This window comes from Atractosteus spatula, chromosome 11 (assembly GCF_055471065.1).
Source record: "Atractosteus spatula isolate fAtrSpa1 chromosome 11, fAtrSpa1.hap1, whole genome shotgun sequence".
In the NCBI taxonomy this organism is placed as follows: Eukaryota; Metazoa; Chordata; class Actinopteri; order Semionotiformes; family Lepisosteidae; genus Atractosteus; species Atractosteus spatula.
This window is the reverse complement of record NC_142716.1, coordinates 3,436,980-3,457,779: the sequence shown is the minus strand read 5'-3', so window position 1 is coordinate 3,457,779 and position 20,800 is coordinate 3,436,980. Positions and strand designations below refer to the sequence as shown.

Genomic DNA, 20,800 nt, shown 5'->3' with positions numbered 1-20,800 from the left:
CTGCTGGCTGCAGATGGGCTGTCTGTAGAGTCTGAAAAGGCACAAGTTATGCTGAGTAAGAATACGTGGAGTAGCTTTTCATTGTTATCATAAACTTTGCAGCGAAAAACACCGCTTTTAATATGAGGTAATCCATCCATCCGTCTTCTAACTGCTTTAAAACACAGGCTTGTGAGGGGAGCTGGTGCCTATTATGGCAAGCAAGGTAGGACACACCCTGGGATGGGACGCCAGTCTATCGTAGAGCAGACACACATGCGTACACTGAAACCAGGGCCAGTTTTTCCTGAAGCTCATCAGCCTACCCCCATGTCTTTGGACTGTGGAGGGAGACTGGGAGACTGCGGGAAGCTCACCTGACCATGAGAAGAACAGACAAACTCCATGCAGACAGCACCTCAGGAATTGAACCCGGGGCCCTTGTGCTTCGAGGCAGCAATGTTAATTACAGTGCCGCCATACCACCCAACATAAGTTTACATTGTACATCTGGGGTCCCTTCCATTTGTGGTTATTTATGGTAGCTTGCCAGTCGGAGCATCTCTATATTCTCTGTATGGCTCTATATGAAGCTGCACTGCACTCTGACACATAATCTGTTTTGCAACAGTACGGTGTCACAGGGCAGTGACGGGATTTTAATATTCTTACTGAAGTGACAGCGATTTGAGGTTGTGCAGGGGATCTGGACCGGAGTTCACCTGCAGTAGCGAGCCCAGCCCGCAGGGGAAACACAAGCTCAGTGGTTCAAGTTTCACGAGGAGCTGGGAGGAAGTCCGGCGGTGGAGTGGCAGGCAGTGAAAGTGAGACGCGCTGCCCGTGCAGTAGGGGCTGAAGGCTGGCCGCCGGCAGGCCGCGCGGTGGATGAACGCTGTCAGCATCAGTGAATTCCACTGCCTGCGCGTGAGCTGCGCCCTGCTCAGCATCGTGGCAGGGTGCATCATCATTGGGGTGTCCCGAGACTGCGGCGCGGATGCTGTGGGGGGCATCTTCCTGGGAGCGGGCGGGCTGGGTGAGTACATTTCACACTGCCATTTCATCCAGCACCTCATCCCTGCCGATGAGACACTTAAAGGTTTCCAGGTCACAGTGGCCAAGTCGTGGCTGTGAAGAGTTTCGGTCCTGGCGAGGGCACAGATGGAATATTAATGGTTTAGCTGGATATCTTTAACCCTTCTTTTAGGGTTATATGCAGTTTGCAAGTTTGCTGAGGCCTTAAGCCCTGCAGGACCCTGACCCCAGAGAACTACAGTTAGCCTCTCCTAGTTACATTGTGGCAGCACATCTCTTGAGTCCAAAGAAAGGAACAATCTGGGTTTGCTTAATTTAAAAGAGCCAGTCCCATAATCCATAGCGATAATCAGAATCTATATTTGTGAAATGACACTTTAGTATTTTTGGTATTATTTTTCAGCTACAAGCTGATCTAAAATTGATTGAAAACTTTTTGATTGATTAAATTGTAATAGATAAGGAATATTTAGCATGTTCAAGGTTGAATATTCTATTAAGACACATGTCTCCCTAAGGACGCAGAGCAGAGGTGAATAGCGTCTCACTGAAACAAATGATACAGTAAAGAAATAGCTCAGCTGAGGGAGGAGGCGCATTGTGCTCTGGACAGTGCGCTGTGAGTGAGTGTATGCGGACTTGAAGATCGTCTGTTCAGGAAAACCTGCTCATTTCTAAAGGAAGCCAGCGACTCCTACAGCACTTTGTGTAAACGAGCAACCTCCTCCTCTCAGTTTTAATCCTCTGATTTGCCTACAGCATCCTCTGGTTCATGTTCCCCTCTTGATTCTGGGCTGCCTTTGTTGAATCTCTTGGGGATCTTGAATACTCAAATCAAGTCTCCCCATACCCTCTGTGCTTGAGACTAAATAGATTCTGTTCCTTTAACCTGACGGAGTAGACAATACCTTTGAGTGCAAAGACGTATCTGGTCCCTCTTGTCTGGACAGCTTCCAGAGTAGCAGTGTGTCTTTTGTAACGTGGTGACCACAATTATATATGATGTTCTGAATGAGGCCTTACTAATGCAAAGCCCAATTTTAACATAATACCCCTTGATTTAATTTCTATACACTATACCACTGTATATGCTATTGTTGTGTGCCTTATCCATTGTTTCCCCACATTGTCTAGAAGATCAGAATTATCTTTTTCATCAGTAGCTTCTTCTGTGTTTCTTATCTTATATTTATAGTGTGTTTCTTCTACCTGTATGTCACAATCTGCACTTGTCTACATTAAATGTCATCTGATCTTGGGGTGTAACCTGAGGATGCCAGTCACAATGCAGGCTGGTAATCAGGACCCTGGGCTTTCAGGCATTTAGTGCTAAGAGTCAAATATATGATAGCAGTTCTCTTCTTCACGAAAAGCCAGATTAAGCCACAATGAAACTGAATCCAGCAAAGAGATGCAGCCTCTACCTTTCAAAGCTTCAGAGAGCAAAGCCTTTCCTATAAAAATGTCCTGTGGATGTTAAAAGGTATTTTTAGTACAGCCCAAAATTGTGATTTATTGAACTCCTTCAAAGAGAGAGGAGAATTTTACTTCTGGTGCACAACAGGCACTGTGATCATGTGCAAACTAGCCTATAATGTTCTCCACAGTTTGATTCTGTCAATGGCTGGACATTCACTACATTTACTGAGCATCTGTCATTGTTGTTCAGTAATGTTGATAAGTGTTGAAGAGCACGGTTTACACGGACACGGATACAGACTCTCAAGCAGTGCCTTGCCCATCCCTCAAAGCCATTTTTGTAGCTCTGCTAGAAGGCACTGCTTTAAATACACCAGCCTAGATTCTCACACTTGTTTTTACATTACCCCTAACATTTTTAGCTTTTGAAACCGGACTGAATGAAAATGAAATGAAAATGAAAGCTCGTGTAGGATATGGCTGCAATCAAGATTTAATAGCATCTCCTGGCTTCATTCTGTATTATCCCTCTGGCCAGTCTTGATAAAAAAGGGGGTTTGTCTCTGAAGGTGCTCAGATGTCATGTAAATGTATTACACCAAACCTCCTCTGCAAGCTCCCGGGAGTGTGAGTATCCCAGTGAGCCAAGCAATTCCTTAGACATCTGGAAATGTTCTAGGTTAAACCTGCGAGACACAGCTTTGATCTATACAGAAATAAGAAAAGACTGTATGAAGCAACAAGCAAGTAATTCTGGAAAGGTTCCAGCACTGCGAGGAGGAGGAAGAGGGGAATGAGTAGTAGGACAAGCCTCTCTGGAGGATGTATTTGTCTTTACCTTCAGACTCAGAGACAGACAGAGAGCCCTCACAAAGAGAGCTGGTGATTAATGACACATAATTCGTCCCAAAAGTGAATGTGAAATTGTGATTTTTGAAGCCAGCTCCTGAACACTGCTCTACATTATTTAGAAGAGATACTACAGTGAAGAATGTGGAGCTGTCACTGAAGCACTGAGGATTCAGGAAGCAAGAAACTAAAAGAATAATTTTAACAGACCTTGTAGTGGGTTTTCTGAGTCCTGGTGCACTCTGACCACACTTTGGCTTCTGCTGGATTAGGTTATATTATTCAAGCACTTCTGTCAATTAGAAGAAAATATTCTGGATTTATATTAAAGAGGCAGCTCACATACTCCCTGGCTTTTTAAGTCATGAAGTAAACTTTGTTTTTATTTAATATTCTGAATCAATACGTTTAGTGTTTTAGTATTGTATTTCAACTACATTCAAATCTAAAATTGTTGGAATCATTTTTAATTTGATTAATAAATGATTAATAGGAGCAGAATGGTAGACATGTTCGGTGTTGAATATCCTATAAAGATGCATGTTGTCTCCCCAGGGACTCAGAGTAGAGATGAATAGTTTCTTTCTGTATACGGAGAAAGAAACCTGTCAGAGTCTACCATAACACAAGTCAATCTTTTTGTCATTTTGGTCACATTTAGGAGATGCACCTGCGCCACACCCGAGAAACTATTACTTGTTTCAGAGTGTCCTGCAATTCAGTTTTGAGGAATCTTTTGGACATTGCAGATTGGATGTTACCATTTCAAATCTCTAGTTATTGCTGTACAGAAGTATCTGGCTGCTTAGGAAAAAGGAAAAGAAAAGAAAATCATGTAGCAGCTGGTACTCTAGTGCAAATTGAAATCTCCTTCTGATACATATTGCTAACGCTGTACAGAGGCGTCCACGAGACTGTAGTGGACTGCTCAGTGACAGCTACTGTAGATGAAAGGAAGACGAATGACGCGCTTTCCAGCAAAACATCATTTCAGAAGAAAAGTAGATTTGCTGTCAGGAATTCATATAGCGAAAGCAGTAAACTCTCCTCTCAAATAACAATAAAACCAAATAGACTTTTGTCCAGTATAGCTGGAGCAGCACAGCCACTGTGAGCCGTGGCCAGCTTATCACACCAATCTGATGTGATGTGTTTGAGATCTGTTTAGGTAATGTATTCATCTCTGCTGTACTGTACCAGCCACAGTTTACAATCCAAAACCATCAAGCAAGCTTTGGTACCATGTTGTCTCTAGGCCAGGAAACTGCTTAACTTCTCACTGTGCAAACATTGTCATTCTACTGGCTGTTAACGGGCTGATGAAAGAGCCAGTCAATCTAGACCTGGCACGTGCAGTTTGTTCTTTTATTCTTCGAAACACAAATTGACAAACTATCAAATAACTATGTACATACAGTATAGAAACACACAGTATGAATCTGCACAGCAGGGGAGGCTGCAAAAGTCATTCAGTGAAGAGGTAAAATAATAATAGGAAACAACTCTGTGTTCTGGGTAATTTCACCTGCAGCTGTCACATGTGATTGGTTGTTGCTTTCAGTAGACCATCTGTAGATTAGGTCAGTATAGTCAAGCATAACGGTTTACATACTGTAGCAATAGCTATGTTGGAATGGGAATTCTGGGCAATTATCTTTGTCCCTGGAGATGCTGGGGATATAGAATAAAGACTGATTTACAATGCTAGATCGATAATATTGAACCTGTATTATTCCAGTGCGTGACATGGAGTTGGTTAATGCTTGTAGTTTTATAGATAATGCTTTTGCACTAACCCACTAGGCTTGTCATATCTGAAGGACAACCCTGGGTGCTGTTTTTGTGGCTGAAATAACAAAAGAAAAAAAAGGAGGGTTATTATCTGACAAAGACATGATTCCTGTTTTGCAGCACATAAAAATGATAGATTAATGGGGTTTAGTATTTGGGCTTTTATGTATGGCCTGAAATTTATTCAGAAGCTAACCATGGAGAAAATTATTTAAAATTCCATTTTAAGCTGGCTTTAAAAGTTAATTAGGCCTCTGGTTTGCCTCACAGCTGAATTCACAGATACTCAAAAACACAGACTTCACAACCCACTTTTTGCTGTTTTCCAAAGCCCTTTATGTTTCGGTGGAGAGAAGTGTCTCACTGGACAATACAGGATCAACCCTAACATATACAGTATGTGTAATGAATAAGTGTGCCATTCAGAAACAAATATCTGTATTTAATTAAAGAAAAAAGGAAATTATACAATTATAGAGGAAATATCTCTCTTGTCCAGCTCCCCTAATGAGATTGAATATGCCATACATTGCAATATTAATGATCACAAGGATAAGCAAGGGGAATTAAAATATTCATGGTATAAAGACATTCATTTTAAAGTGTACTTAGTATGAAAATGAATGTTGTCTTTCTGAACTGTGTAAACTATGCACACAACTGCTGTTTATTAAGAGTATGATTCATGTATGGATGGTGGTCTGCTCCTGGGACCTGGGTTTGATACTAGCCTTTGTCACCTTCTGTATGAAGTCTGCATGTTCTGTCAGTGTGCGTGACTGCGTGCGTTTTCTCCAGGTGCTCCAGTTTAATCCCACAGTCTGAAATCATGCTGCCCAGGATATTGTGTGCCTCTGTATGCCCACCATTTATGACTGTGAACAATTGTGTGTGCCCTTTGATAGACTGGCACCCCATCCAGGGAGTACTCCCATCTTGTGTCCTGTCTCTGTGGACTGACACCTTACAAAGATAATATGTTTACTGAAAATGTACAGAGGGTTTATGTTCCTTCTACATGTCTTCTTTAGTCTACTTTGTTCTTGCAATCTAATAGTTAATCTAGAACACTTACAGTAATATTTTCTTTTGACAGAGCATTTCCATTCATTAAGAATATAATTTGATGTACTGTACTGTGATTCCTGGTTGAGCCACCCACTGCTCAATAACTGCTTGTCCTTATTTCATTCCAGGTCTCATCATCTCCATCTTCCCTTTTATAAAAGCCTGGCTCAACTTCAATCACATTTTGCCAGTTCTAGGTAAGACATCTCCTCTGCTTGTTCTCATGAGCATTGCATGCTCATCAAGTACAACAGGCAATGCTTGCCTTTGGTTTGTACAGTAGGTGGTGTCTCAAACTCGTGGAAACTGAAGGATCAAGGCCAAATTCATGTCACTACATGACATAGAAGACCTGTTGGCTTGAATGTCATAACTGCAGACCTTTGCAGCAAAAGTGTACAGAGCCCTCACTGACATCAGACATACATGAACACTTGGCCCGGGACTTTACGTCCTCACAGAAATCAGGAAAACACTAACTTTAGGACACTAAACAGTCTGTGTTCGAGAAGGTATACTCTTGGGCTATGTTTTCCATCGTAACAAGACTTAGGAGTACACGACATAAAATTAAACAATCAGCACCACTTTTAATTTCAAATTAATTAAGGTTTTAATGCAGATGTTGTTTTTTTTTTAATGTTTTAAAATGATATTGTTTCTGGGGACTATCCTCGCTGGAGTGTATTTTGAGAGCTCGAGAGAGTGCGTTTAACACCGCGCCCACCACGCAGATATTAACCTTCAAAAGTCGTGAGCAAAGACACGTGAAAAAAATAACCCTCCATAACCCTCACCAGAATGTAATTGTAAGCAAACACTCAGAGCTGGAGATCTGCAGCACGTGGCCTTGCATCCCTCTGTTAACAGCAGGTTAATACTGGGAATGAGGAGCAGTTGTTTCCTCACTGTGGAGCAGCAGATTCAGAGCTGTGGCCAGCGACAGTCCAGGGGTCTGGAAATAATCAGAGAGACTTCTTGTGTCTCGGCTGCGTCCGTGGTGCACAACTGCTTTCACAGCTTCCTCACGCCTCCTCGAAGTGGGAAGCTGTGGGGGCGGGAGGGGGAGGGAAAAGTAGCGGGAAATCGTAATCAAGTCGACATCCTTCTCGATAGCTCGGCTTCGTCCGGCGTGCCCAATCAATGATCGGGGGGTCAGAGAGCCGTGCAGGCCGCACGCATTTCGGAAGCGGGGTGTAGGAGTAGAAAGCTGCTAGGAGCCCTGGGTGAGAGGGGAAAGGGGAGAGGTCGGGGGTCAGGGGTCAGGGGTCAGGGCCGTACCGCAGCCTGGATCCGCCGACGGGACCCCTGCAGCCGCAGTCCGGCTGTTCCTTCTTCGGACCCCCTACTCCCTGATGATCCGCTCCCTCCCAGAAAGCAGCCGCACTCCCAGCCCCCCCGGGAGACCCTCTGTCCTGCCTTTCATCTCGGTACAGCCGAGGTGGGTTTCCATAGCAACCATAGCATAGCCGCCAGCACGATTAATTCCATGTTTTCCTATAGGGAGTTATTAAATTTTCATCCGGTCTGGGTTTTTTTTTTTTTAAACTTAAGTCGGGATAAGTTTGTGTTCTTTTCTCTCAGCAGAGAAAGGAACAGGAGTAGATGTGCACACGCTGTGCCGTGTGTTAATTGTCCCCTCTTGTCTTCCGGGCTGAGGGCAGTGTAATGAAACAGGGTCACTGTCTGAGCCGCACAGTGAGGTTAATGGGATGACTTGAACCTCCCGCAGAAGCCCTCCTGAGTTTTCTGGTGTGCTGTCTTTTTAGCAACTCGAGTGCACGTTTGCAAATAATCTGCAGCTAATAAGTCAAAGCTATCTGGGGAAAAAAGGAAGTCTTGTAAGAGGAGAAATAAATGTTTGCCAAACGGTTTTAAAGAGGTTTATCAGTTAAGAGGTAACTGTGAAACAGAGGAACAAAGCTGACTAAAAAGTGTGGCTTTAAAGTACATATTTAGGCAACTGAGCTGAATTGCCACAACACCTGTTTGCTACTGGGTTTTAAATCTTATTTATTCTGATCCCTGCTGATCTGTATGTTTCCCAGAGCCTTGATGCACTGAAATTGCAGGTGACATGCTTTACAATAGCACCAGACACATGCGAGAATCATGCATTGGTGTGATGGCTCTGAAGGCACCGGATGATAACAAGGGTGTTTGAGCACTTTTGGACCATTTTTGCACCTCAAAATGATTAGAGCACCAGAAATGTCACAAAGGAGTGGAGGCCATTCTATCAATCTAAACTCATTTGTCTGGTTTTTTTTCTAGTTAATTGATCTGAGGCTTTCAGTGCCTAATCCCAGGAAATCTTGAATGCGGTTTGCTCTTTGGGGGATGTCTGTAAATGTGCTTTTGGCTTTTGAAAGGTCAAACAGGATTTGTAATTGGTATCAATCCTGTACCGATTTCAGTGTTGCAGAACTGCCCTCACTCAAGTGCAAACAACTGGACCTCTGCAGTAGGAAAAAAAAAAGTTCCTTGTGTGGGAATGTCTGATACACAGTGTATATGTTTTATTCTCTCCCCTCTCCATCCTAGTTTAAATGCTTCTGATGTTCTCTGGGAATCTTTGTGCCTGCCGCTTCTGAATATTGTCCACTCTATCTGTATAGACACCCTTTGCTACAATAAGGATTCCGGTGAAGCCTTGTCATCACGCCATGCTCTCGGTCATGTGTTGTCACTGGACTGAAATTTGCAGTCTTGTGATTTTGCATTGGTGCAGGAGGGGTCCCCTAAAAATGGCTCCCAGTTTGTTTCCGCGCTTCTGTTAGTTTGCAAGTTGTCTGAATGTGCTGCAGATGAAAAACTGCTCTTTATGCAAAACATAGACATTAATTCTATGCCCAAGTGCCACTGGAGGGTTTCGTTTTCAGAGCATGAATCCCTGTACCCTGAAAGAGCTTGATTCAAAAGATATACAGCATGTTAGACACAAGACAGGAGAGGAGTGGGATAAGGTACAGTCACATGGCGCTTTTTTACAGGCAGTATAAAGTGAAACACAGGGTTTCAGTGCACGTTTTTCAGAATGGGGAGAACAAAGAGAGTTCCATTTATAATAATTAATCATTCTTTGCATTTAACATAGTGCTTTTCATCCCAGAGTGCCTTACATAGGGAAACTGCCCCATGTTATTAGTACTGCCCCCTCCTGGAAGATGTGTGCATCACCCCTGTGTGCACAAGAGCTCCCAGAGATACAGCAATGGAGAGTCAGCAGGCTAATTGCATTAAAACGTAAATAAAGACAAGTTTTGGAAATGAGATATGAATAATAATTTTGCTCGGGGGACAATTCCAATTATTTAGTCAGCAAATTAATTTAAAAATCCATTTAATAGTGATTTTTTGACAGTACATTTGACAGCAGATTTTTTTAATTGCCTTATTGTGAATAAAGCCTTTGGTTTTAACTATCAACCGCTACAAATGATCTAACCTATTGATGCTTCATGCTTGGCTCCTTTTTGTAAAACCTGTTAAAACACAGCCCTTATCTGCTCTTTACTCAGCGGGAGAGAATACTGCCACTCTCATCTCCTCTCCTGTAATTATTTTACTAAATCTGTTTAATTTTGATAAAAATGTGATGGTCCTAGAATGTCAGAAAGACAATTACGCTGGTGAATCACTCAGAAAAGGGGTGGGACAATGTCACATCATTTGAAAAAAATCACGAACAAAACATTCCCAGTGTTTAAGAAGATGCAATTGTGGATTCTTTATGTCGGTTTCAATAGTAATTATTTCATACAAATAGGTGAAACTGAGGGCCTAACAAACATGACTAATCAATCTTGGAGTATTTCAATACCCTTCAGCTCAAGTTCCTCCGCTCTTCTTTGCTTATAACAATTCTGACATATATCTTCAAAAAAACAAAGCTGAAATTAGATTCAACCCAATGAAGTCACTCAAAGAGGCTCTGACCTTGTTCCTGGACACAATCATTTCAAGCCCTTTTATTATTAAGAAAAAGAACCTTTATACTGTAGATAATAAAAGCAACATCATAAAGTACATGGATTGCACTTATAAGGGTGATCAATCGATCGGGGCCGACTAAAGAGAGAGACAAAAAGAGTTTTATAAAGTTTGAATAGAACTACAAAGCACAGCCGCAGAGAACCTTCAGGAAGATAAGCCATAAGGCAAACTGAATTCGCCTTCTATCTCCATTCTGTACTGGTAATTATATATTATCTGTTCACCCAAGGTCTGAATGGACACAATTAAGCCTTTTTTTTTGTATGATTTGTATGATTTTGAAATAAAGGTATCAGTCATCTTAGCAACAGCAGAAGTGCTTGCTGATAGCATTTCTGCATCTATCACTCCTATTTGAATAATAATTTCTAGAGAAAACGGTGCAGAGCTAACAGGCTTTTTTGTGTCTGAAATACCCCCATCTAGACATTCATGGGATCATCCCATTCATCCTTAGGTTTGAGCTAGCTCTTGTCCCGCCGGATTAGACGAGACGCCGGATTAGAAAGATTTAGAAAGGCTTCCAGGGGCTCTGGAATGCGCAGGTGTGCTCACCTGAGCTCTGTGACTGTAGGTTCAAGTCCGGGTCATGTCACTGGAAGGCTGTGACAGGGATTATAACAGAGTGTTACTGGAGAATCACAGTTTTGCTGCTGGAGATTATACAGTGAAAGAACCTTCACAACACTAAAGAAGTATGAAACAGCCCAAAAGGATGTCAGATTCATTCCTTGAAAATTCAAGGTAAAAATAACAAAATCGTTCAAGGATTTTATTTCGAGTACTATATAATTGCATTCAGATTTAGTAAAGTGTGTACTGCAATTCTTACTAGAGTATTACAGAAAGTCTTACATCTCCTCTCAGTTAAGGAACATGCCTGTTGAGATCTCCGATTCTCTTGAGATCCTGGGAGATTCTCTAATTGCATGTTTCAGTTAATTCCCTGGAAAGGCCTTCGCCAGGCTAAGCATGCAGGTGGCCAGTTCCCAAGGAGTGCAGCTGAATTTCGGTGAAGATGTTAGCTATCAGGTGTAGTCACCCCCCCACACTGGAGACTTCACAGCCACACCTAGAGGTCCAGTAAAAGAAACTCAGGCTGACCCCTCACATCAGTCACCACATTTGGCTTGTTGATTAAACATCTGTTACAAGACCGGGCTTCTACTGCTCTCATTTCTGTCTTTAGCTAACCCTTTTACAATCACCTCAACTTGAAGCTGCAGTACAATGCTAAGATCTGAAGCTTTTATAGAGGCCCAGTACCTGAAACTGAGACATTGACCTGCTTTTTTTTTTTTAAACGGAGTTTAACAATATCCTATCATCTACATTATCTTCCCCTTCAGTCACCGATCTATTGTAAAGGGAAAGACGAAGAGAAACGGTACAAAGATCATGAAAAAAGAGGCGAGAGCAAGAGATCTTTCAGGGAGCCCATCCCGAAGACTGATCTCAGTCTTGCTGATTGTGAAAGATGCATGTACTTGGTGAGGAAAGAGTGGGTTCCAATGGAACAGGAGTCTCTGAAACACTGAAACCCTGCTCTGAAGTTACACTGCATTAAGTGCCACTGCAATGGATGTACCAGAAAAAAGCATGCTGTGGAGACTGAAATCATTCCGCCTTCCTGGTTTACTTCCACACACTTGCTGTTCCGTTTCCAGGTGCAATCCTGGGCTTAAAGGAATGTCCTAAAGTAAAGTAGAGGAACGTGTGTAAAGGATTCATAAATCCCCAAGGGCACTGACAAAAAGTCAACCCATGCGAACTCCTCAGAATCAACACAAGGCGCTTTTAAACACAGAAAACAGGAGGCATTGCGACGTACAGAGGGTTCTGGGAGAATGGAACAAGCTGCCCAGTCACGCTGTCAAAGCCAAGACCCGGGCTGCTTTGACAAAGTGTTCTAATTCCACTTATTTCGGGAATCCTCTCCGTTTTCCTCCAGGAAATTTTCGTGTTCACCCCAGGCCCCACCACAGCAACGCAGAACAACCCGCAGAAGCATTTAAACGAGAAGGTAAGTGCGCACAGCATCATGGAAATGTCACATGGCACACACAGTGTCTCCTGGAGACCCCAGGAGATTTCAACACTAGATTACTCTCTTTGTCACTGTGTCTCTATTATTTCATCAACAACAGAGACCAGACTAGCATCAAACACCCAATACTATCAGATATCCTAAACCCTTGATTCAGATTCTTACTAGTACAGAACCACTTTTTCATACAATACACAATTAAGATGTTTTCCTATAATTTTGTTTAATCTTTGTTGATATTTTTCGGACTTGCAAGAAGGGTTGCAAGAAAAAGAACTTGTCCCCCCCCGTGTTTGGATTATGATGATGAAGTGAAATGTCTGATGTGTAAGTCAGTGTGATCTCCCAGTGGGAAGAAACCACAGAATGACTGAAACATGTTATTTACGTTATTGATCATCTTGTGGCATTGTGGTTGACGACCGTAGCGCTATGTGAAATGGATTGTTGCAAAAGGGTGAATATAATGCAGGGCACACACTTTATTAGAAGGAAATCATAAAGATAGATTAAAGCCTCCCACATAAAGCTGGGACAGTACTGAAAACTGAGAGCCTAAAATTAGCATACATAGCCAAATCCTTACATGGCATTTCTCACAGTTAAGCTCAGCACAGTGGTTGGGTACAGAAATTAATGATAAAGTCATTTAGCACCGGATTTTTATAGTGATAGGAGGGGAATTTTTCTGTTTCCTACTGCAACACTGAGACCTCCCTTGAGTTTGGCGAGACGAGGTCTTGAAAATGTCCCTATATTTTCCCCTTTTCACTTCTACTCTTCTCAGCCACGATCCCCCGCCTCACCCCCCAACAAACACACAACAATAGTTCTGCAATCAGTTTATTTTTTTCTGCATGGGGAAGAAACAATACTGAAAATAAGGATGCCGAAGAAACGGAAAAGGCAATCATTCTCTGCCAGGTGTCCAGAAAGTCAGAGGCCTTTACTGCACAGCGTGAGGAGGGCATTCTAGCTCCTTCACGGCCACTCTGACCCGGGGGCACTCGGCCCGTTGTGCACAAATGATGATGAAGCCCAGACTCCCTGTGTTGTAGAATTCAGTCCCGTCACAAGGGATGGATGGACCCTTACTGTGAAAGACACTGAACGGTAACACAGTAACAGCATCTCCGTAGGAATGAAGAAAACCTCACCCGTCGGGTTGACGTAGCCAGCTGGACGCAGTCCGAGTCGGAGGCTCAGGTTCAGATTGCCTGGCTGGTCTCTCTCTCTGTGTCAGTTGGCCACACCTCAGACAAAGTGCGTGACTGCCTTCTTGCGCAAGTGACAAACTTTATAATCACCGAGGGAGAGGAAACAATGAAGGCTAATTACGTCTGTGATAGGCTGAGCAGATCAAATTAAAGTGCAGTAACCAGAGGGTCATATTCCTTTTAATATCGAATAAACAGTTGAAAAAAAACCACTTAGCAGGGAGTAAATCAGATTCCTCTGCCGAAGACAGGTTCATGACTTCCCATGGGCAATATGTCTACAGCAGAGTGCCACAGTGGCTCTCTCTTCCTCTAACATATAATTTAGATGCATGTGCACCTCTCAGGCTGAGACTTCAGCTCTCTGGGGTTCCCTCACTTTGGCTGTTTTAACAAATATATTCTATTCCAATTTGCTCTGTAACCAAGTTTTCTTGGAAAGGATAACAATGCTATTTGGACTGTGGTAAGTGAAATATGGTTTAAAAACCGATTCAGAAAGGGACCTTTTCGCTCCTGTGCTGGTGTTTTCACGTGCGAAACACCCCGTTACAAAGCTGACATGCCGGCTAGATCCCGTGCTGCTAGGTCTTTATTCCTAGAGTCCATTTCACGTATTCCCAAACTGGATTTTCTCGACCGACAGCCTCTCTTGCATTCCACAAAGCTACGTCACGTCGAAGAGGCTGCTGCTCTTTCGACACTTAAAGGAGAGCCTGCGCCCGCTGCCTTTGCGTCGATGCATCTTGCTCGCCTTGCAGGAGCAGCTCTGTCGGACACAGACTGAACAGTGAACACGTTCTCGGGTTTTTAGGCTTCCAGCCCTCTTTTCCTCCTGCCGGAAATGGACTGCCGACCGATCAGCAAGACGTTTCTGGCAGTGAGAATTAATCCCGGCTGCGTTGCTCCAGCTCATTGTTAGTGAGGAGTTTGTTATTCCCTTCCCTGGATCAACACCCTCACCCACGATGTCTTTCCAGTGCGTTCAACACAGTTGTTGCCCGTTGTAGCCGTTTTGTTTCCTTGTTTATTAAATAATATTTTCAGAGCACTGCCTAGAGCACCTGCTGATTAAAAAACCCACACTTCTTTCATTTTAATCCTTCTTCATTTCCTTAGAGATATCGTCTGCATTTCATTTAGATGTGTACAGAAGTCCAAAAACCTTTTTACAAATAATGATTTACTTGCTTCCTCAATTGTTATTTTAATTGTCTCGTGTTGTGACACTAATAGGATATCTATTCAATTCAATCTCATCAAGGACTTTGAACCCATAAATATTTATTCAGGCTTTGGTTGGACCACATTTACGTTCCTACTAGTAAATATATTGTTTTTTAATTCGAATCTGTTATCTTTTTCGAAACGAACACATTTTAATTAATTGGAAATATGAGAGAGAGGCTTAGGTTAAGCCCTGTTACGCATTTAAATTCCTTGGAAGCAGAGCACGTTAAAATAAACAGTTTTTGTTCTCTGAACAGGAGAAAGAGGGCATGTGAGTTTGATTATCCCTAGGATATGGCAAATAAGTTCTGTCATTACTATATTTTGGGGTATTCTTTTTTTTAGCAACACAAGCCCACCTGGATCAAGAACTGTCGAAGAGCAGAATGGGAACATTCCAGGATGCCCAGACTAAGGATTTGTCACCAGAAGAGGGGTAAGACATGCTGTTTCCCTATTATCTCTTTCTCCATTTCCAACAGGTGACTCCACAGCTGCTTCATTGCTAATGGATCATTTAGTAGCTCAACACTTCATACTGTTCACTGGAACACAAATGTTATGCACCTACTCGGGGTCCAACAAGACGGCTATTTCAGTTTTGATATGCATACAGACTCAACTATTTGAGTAGTTTGTTACAGCAGTTTTGGGCACCAAAATTAATTTAAGTTTGCCAAACCACAGACTTTGATTAATTATAAAATCATGACTTTTCCATTTTTATTTCATTGTAATCATTTTTTGTCTGTTTTTCTTTTTCTTGTCTGGTTTGATTGTTTGAAAAACACTGTGTGTATAACAAATATTAATTGCTACTCTGAAGTACAGTACATGAAAGCTAGCTTTAAAGCAACAAAATGCCAAAACTCTGGCCAGTTTTAGGTCCAGTACTCATAGTTGGCGATTGGTCATGACATCATCAGGTGTAGTGTCCTTACCTACCCAGCAAGTTCCTAATTGGTTGTTCATCCTTAGATGATTGACAGGTGACATTGAGCAGGAAGACTGATTTGTCGACAGTGACAAATTGTCTCATTTGAAAAAACGAGACACACGCATTGCAATATGCAAAACACATTATTGTACAGAGAATAAAAAGCTTTTCTTTTTACAGCAAAATTGGACTTTTGCCTATTGCAGTGTGTGGGAGATTTGCCTTGTTTTCCGTTTTTTTTGAACAGATCTCCCACACGCCTGTAAATAAGTCAAAGTCTGCAGATGTTCTTTTTGAGAGCTGTCTTATTGGTGCCTTCATCTGGTATTCACAGCCCTTTTATAAAGAGTAACTCATTTTCATTTTGCTTTGAAGATTTATCTGCTTCTTTGTGAAGTGTTACCCATGCTGCTTACAAAACCTGGAAAAAAAAACTTGTTTACCAAAGTTTAGGCTGAGAACAGTTGTTTAAAATATACATTGGAAAATCTGTTTACAGAATGAGACATCTGTTCAGCAAAGTAAAGACATTACGATGTACTTCCAGATTATATGCACAATACTGTGACCATGTGTTTTGCATCATGACGCTTGCCTTAGATTGAGGAAAATGAGACACTTTCACACCTGACATCATACTGCTTCATATCAGCAGCACAGGGGGCTGGGAGAGGTAGCTGTGCCTCCTTTCTTCCCAGCATTAACAGGCATGGTGTTTCCCCATCAGAAACAAATCACTGTACCACTTCAAGAAGGGATCACAGATTTATAACTTGTATTATAATTCACAGAATTATAACACTATTTATTGAAATAAGGCACAGACAGCAAGGCTTCAGAAACGTTTTGCAGAGGGGGAGGAATATCATAACAGATTAGTGATGATTTTGAAATCCGAGGATGCTCCTCTCTTCATTTACTGTGGATAACAAGTCTAACTCAATCACCACCCCCAAAATACAGATATTATGGGTTATGGTGGATTGGGAGATACTCTGAGCCTGTGCTGCTTTCGTGAGGGTTCTGCAGGAGACACCTGTATATTGACATGCTTCAAGTTTACACTAAATCCAAACTGTATTTCTAGTTCAAACTGAAACCAAAGGATTGCATTCAGACTCTAACATCCTTGCTACAGTTCAACGGTATATCTGGAAAGGCACTTCCAGGAAGACTCAGGGCACGCTGCCTGGCAGAGTGACGATAATTGGATATGAGAACCAATACTGTGATGGTCTAATGGTTTTGGATCATTTGTTCAAGAATTTAATAGCCTGTGTCACTCTCTCTTGGCGAGACGCCGACACCCACAGCCGCACGCTCCCCGTAAACTTTCTGCGTCTGATGTGAGCAACTGACGGTGAATCCCTGCATTCAGACTCCACACGAAGATAAATCAGAAGGCTGGGCCACGGCCCTTTTTAAGTGTGACCAGTGAGTTGCACAACAGATGGACAGAAGAAATCCTACCTATTGGCATCAACTGGATTAAGATCATAGAAACCTGCAAAAAGACCACGAAGAGCGATCCAGTCTGATCCCCTGACTCACTGCAGAGACAACTCCTTTTCTTCACAACGAGAACAGCAAGTGTAGTTCGCGTCCTGCTCCGATTGACCCCGGGCGGGAGAAGTTACAGGTGGTCAGCGCGTGTCGCGTGTGCAACCCCAGTGACCTCTTCCACAGCCGGGCCACAGCTCTGCTCTCGGGCCCAGTTTCTTTAGGGCCATCTCTCACACGACTGGCAGGAGCTGGGCCGCATCGGCCTCAGATGCCCGGCCTCTGCTCTTTGCCTGGCCTCTCAGATAATCCCTTCTTCTCCACGGAGGGCATCGAGGAGCAAATGTTTGCGGAATCTGTTCCCCCGAAACACGAAGCTGATTACTGTTTGAAATGAGCTGCACTCTCTGGCATGTATAAAGCTCGAAGACCGCAATCACATCCTATTCAAAACTGTGCCAGGACTGCACATCAAAAACACCCGTTTCGCAATGAGCTGCTGTACTATTCGGGGAGTAATGCCAGCATAGTTTTTTTTTCTATTTTGTGGTATGTCAGAATAAAAGTATTATGTTTGAATTTTGGATCAGTGATAAAAACTTTGGAAACATTGATTATGGCAGGTTTTCACAGATGTGTCCAGGAGTAGATAGAAAGAAACACAGTACAGTATATGCGATATACCCTCAATTATGCTATAAATATATTGAAATTGTAATACCATGTGTGCGGCTCCAAAATGCGTAATCAAAGCTCTTTCATTCTCGATGGGGGTCAACAATACTGTATGAGTTTCATCAGATTATGATTATTAGCCTTTCTATTTAATAGACAAGGATGCCATCAGCTAAAGTATAATTTCACACAGATCTTGATTGAAGTGTTCCTTGTTTCAATAATAAAAAAAAAAGCTGGTCGATTTTATTAGATTCTAGCAACGTATTGCACTGGGATTCTCCAGTGCATAAAAGCAACAGGCGTATAACAGGCAGTGCGATCCCTGCGAGTTACACACCAATGTTTATTTAGAAAAAGGCAATAATTTGTACAATCTGAGTTTCTTAACGTTCACAAAAGAGCCTTGCACCATATGGCACAAGATTCAGAAGGTGTAATGTTTACCTACAGCAACTGCTATGACTACTGTCTGAAAGAACATTTAAAATGTTGCATTAACTGTTAAAATATAAAAACGAAGGTAAGGACAGAAATCGTTAAACCACATACAGTAAAAAAAAGTGGGAATTCTCGGGTTTTTTTACATAAAAAGTAAAAAAATAGTTAATTTAAGATTCTTTGTAAACTTCAAATGCCTTATATTCCCTCTGACTGGGAGTTGCATGAGTTTATCTTTTTTCTAAAAGGGCTATAACATTTGGATTGAATATATCTCCCCCTAAAAACAACACTTTGCGGTGTTCAGCATGTTCTAATATCGTCAGGTCCTGATGGCAAGTGTCAACACAGAAGCAGACATCCAGTTGCTAGAGCAAAGTGCATTTAGAAACCGAGAACAGGAAGTGCTTCTTTACACAAAGGGTTGTGGGAGTGTGGAACAAGCTACCCTGCCATGTTGGTGAAGCCGATGCCCCGGTTTCTTTCCAGAAACGCCCGAGGGAATCCTGGATCTTTTAGCTATTGAAAAGCCAAGTGTCCTGGATGGGCCAGATAGCTTCCACTCATGGGTAATAATTTTCACATTCAGAGTTGTTCCTTCTAATACGTGTAGCAAGTGCAGTGCTGACACATAAAGGTGGAGGTGACTTCAACCTGTGCCCCTCTTTCCTCTTTAAAGCCACAGGGAAGTTCATTCAGTTCTGCTACATTGTTAGTTACAGCTTCTCATTGAGCAGCTCTCCCATCTGTTGCCGTGGTTACAGAGACTCATCTCTCAGTCATCATCATTCACTGCTTACAACTGCATACAAACAACATCACCTTTCTCCCGTTACTGCTGTTGACCCCCCAGAACAGGTTTTTGGGTGGTTGTCATGATTTTACCACTGACAGCCCAGCAGACTAACAGCAGTTACCAGTGATGAACTGTGCATTACCTTTTTTTAAATCAACTGGCCGAGTGGAGTGCTGGAGCTGATGAAACTGTCCTGACTTTAAAATGCAGGTCATACGAGGAAAAAAAAAAATGTATCTTCAACTTTAAATGCATGAAATGAAATTACAGTATTTGTATTTGTCTTGTATTCTATAAGCAGGCTAATACTGCATCCAATAACTAATGTAAATATTTCATCAGGTACAGTGCGTAAGTATTCATATTTACTGTATACACTTCACAAAGGTACAGTGGAGATGTTTATAACACTTAATCTCCATTATATATTCCTCAGTATGAAAACAATGTTCAATCATACCCTGCTTTAATGTTGACTTTCATTAAAAAAAAATACAACCTGAAAGTCAGTCTAGGGGAGATCTTCCTTGTAGTTCACTTTTTGTGTTCATCTTGTGATAAACATGATCTTCTTAATCTCACCCATTCTAAAGCAATGAAGAGGACAATCTGCCAGCTTTCTTGTAGCCCTGTTGTTACCAGTGCTCAGTAGATATTCACAGTGCCATTCATTGCTTGAATGGAAGCCAGCTTTCAATGGATCTCTCTGTGCTCAGGCAAGGGAATAGGCTGCTGCATTTCGGTATTCTCAGATCTGGGTGCTGTTCAAATCTGATTTGATCTTTGTTTATCCCACAGGCCTTCGTCGGACACACCTGACATCATCGCCAAACGGAAGTTCAAACAGTCGCCATCTGATTTAGATGACCATTGATCTCCAAGATATCTCAACAAGGTTTTGGAAAAATGAAACCCTTTTTGTAAAGGGTAAATACTTAACAGCAAAGGAAATGAAACATGATGTATGCAGCAACTTGGAGGTCCTGCGTTGCCCTTTTGGTTAATAAATAGCTCACTAAGACATTGAGTCTGAATGTTTCATCTTGTATACCAGCTAAACACCAGCACATTTCTTCTCAAAAGAACAGTACCCCCCCCCCCCCCAGCCAGCTTTCCATCATACTCCTCAAGATGAAGAAAGTCAGATATCCACTTCCAGTACCACTCCCTGCTTCCTTTTACTGGCGTTTTCATGTCGTGAAAGAGGCAAAAAACGCTTGATCTTTCACAGAGCTGGGTGTCAGCAGGTATTGTGCGTCACCTGGAAAAGGTCAATTTAGCGGGTCAGCACCGTAACAGACAGTGGCACAGTCAGACAGCTCAGTCACACTGCAGGAATGCAAGAGGGGAGAGAAAGGCAATGCCACAGTGTCTCTCCTCTCGCTTCTGAAACATCTCTACGGCATCTCATAAAAACGAGGTCAAATGGCAAGGGTGAAAGTAGGAATAAAACGAAGGTACTGTTCAACTGATTGACTGTTCAAATTGCTCATCATGTAAAAAGAACAGTAACATGTTTAAAGTCAATTTAATGATATTAATGTGATATTAACCCCCCCCCCATACTTTAGATTAATTGTATGATAATTAGACCTTAATCCTGAAAAACAGATCTAGCCTTAAACCTAGGGCTATTTGCAGATTGAATCTTGTTTCAGACAATAAAAAACACATTTATAAATGTATTTACAACTTTCTTCTCATAAATGCAATTCTAGAAGCTTTATTGGTATGACCGGTGAATTTCAGTCCTTTTGTAAAATGTTGATTTGCAACCGCTCAACTAAAGTTTGGCCAGACAAATAAATGCCGTCCTTGCTAAA

The 20,800-nt window shown here is 42.1% G+C and overlaps 1 protein-coding gene across 1 annotated transcript; it reads left to right on the top strand.

Moving 5' to 3' along the window:
• The first annotated feature begins 864 nt into the window (after positions 1 to 864).
• Positions 865 to 19,851, top strand: kncn (kinocilin). The gene is made up of 5 exons (XM_088927180.1): positions 865 to 1,012; positions 6,267 to 6,335; positions 12,086 to 12,157; positions 14,974 to 15,064; positions 19,776 to 19,851. The coding sequence occupies exons 1-5, from the start codon at positions 865 to 867 to the stop codon at positions 19,849 to 19,851; spliced, it is 456 nt and encodes a 151-aa protein (XP_088783306.1).
• The last annotated feature ends 949 nt before the right edge of the window (positions 19,852 to 20,800 follow it).

What these genes read in the sequence shown, in the direction of transcription:
- kncn (XM_088927180.1), top strand. Translation starts at nt 865, where the DNA reads ATGAACGCTGTCAGCATCAGTGAATTCCACTGCCTGCGCGTGAGCTGC. An exon ending in CCTGGGAGCGGGCGGGCTGG is followed by an intron (nt 1,013 to 6,266) that starts GTGAGTACATTT and finishes ATTTCATTCCAG; the next exon opens with GTCTCATCATCTCCATCTTC. An exon ending in TCACATTTTGCCAGTTCTAG is followed by an intron (nt 6,336 to 12,085) that starts GTAAGACATCTC and finishes GTTTTCCTCCAG; the next exon opens with GAAATTTTCGTGTTCACCCC.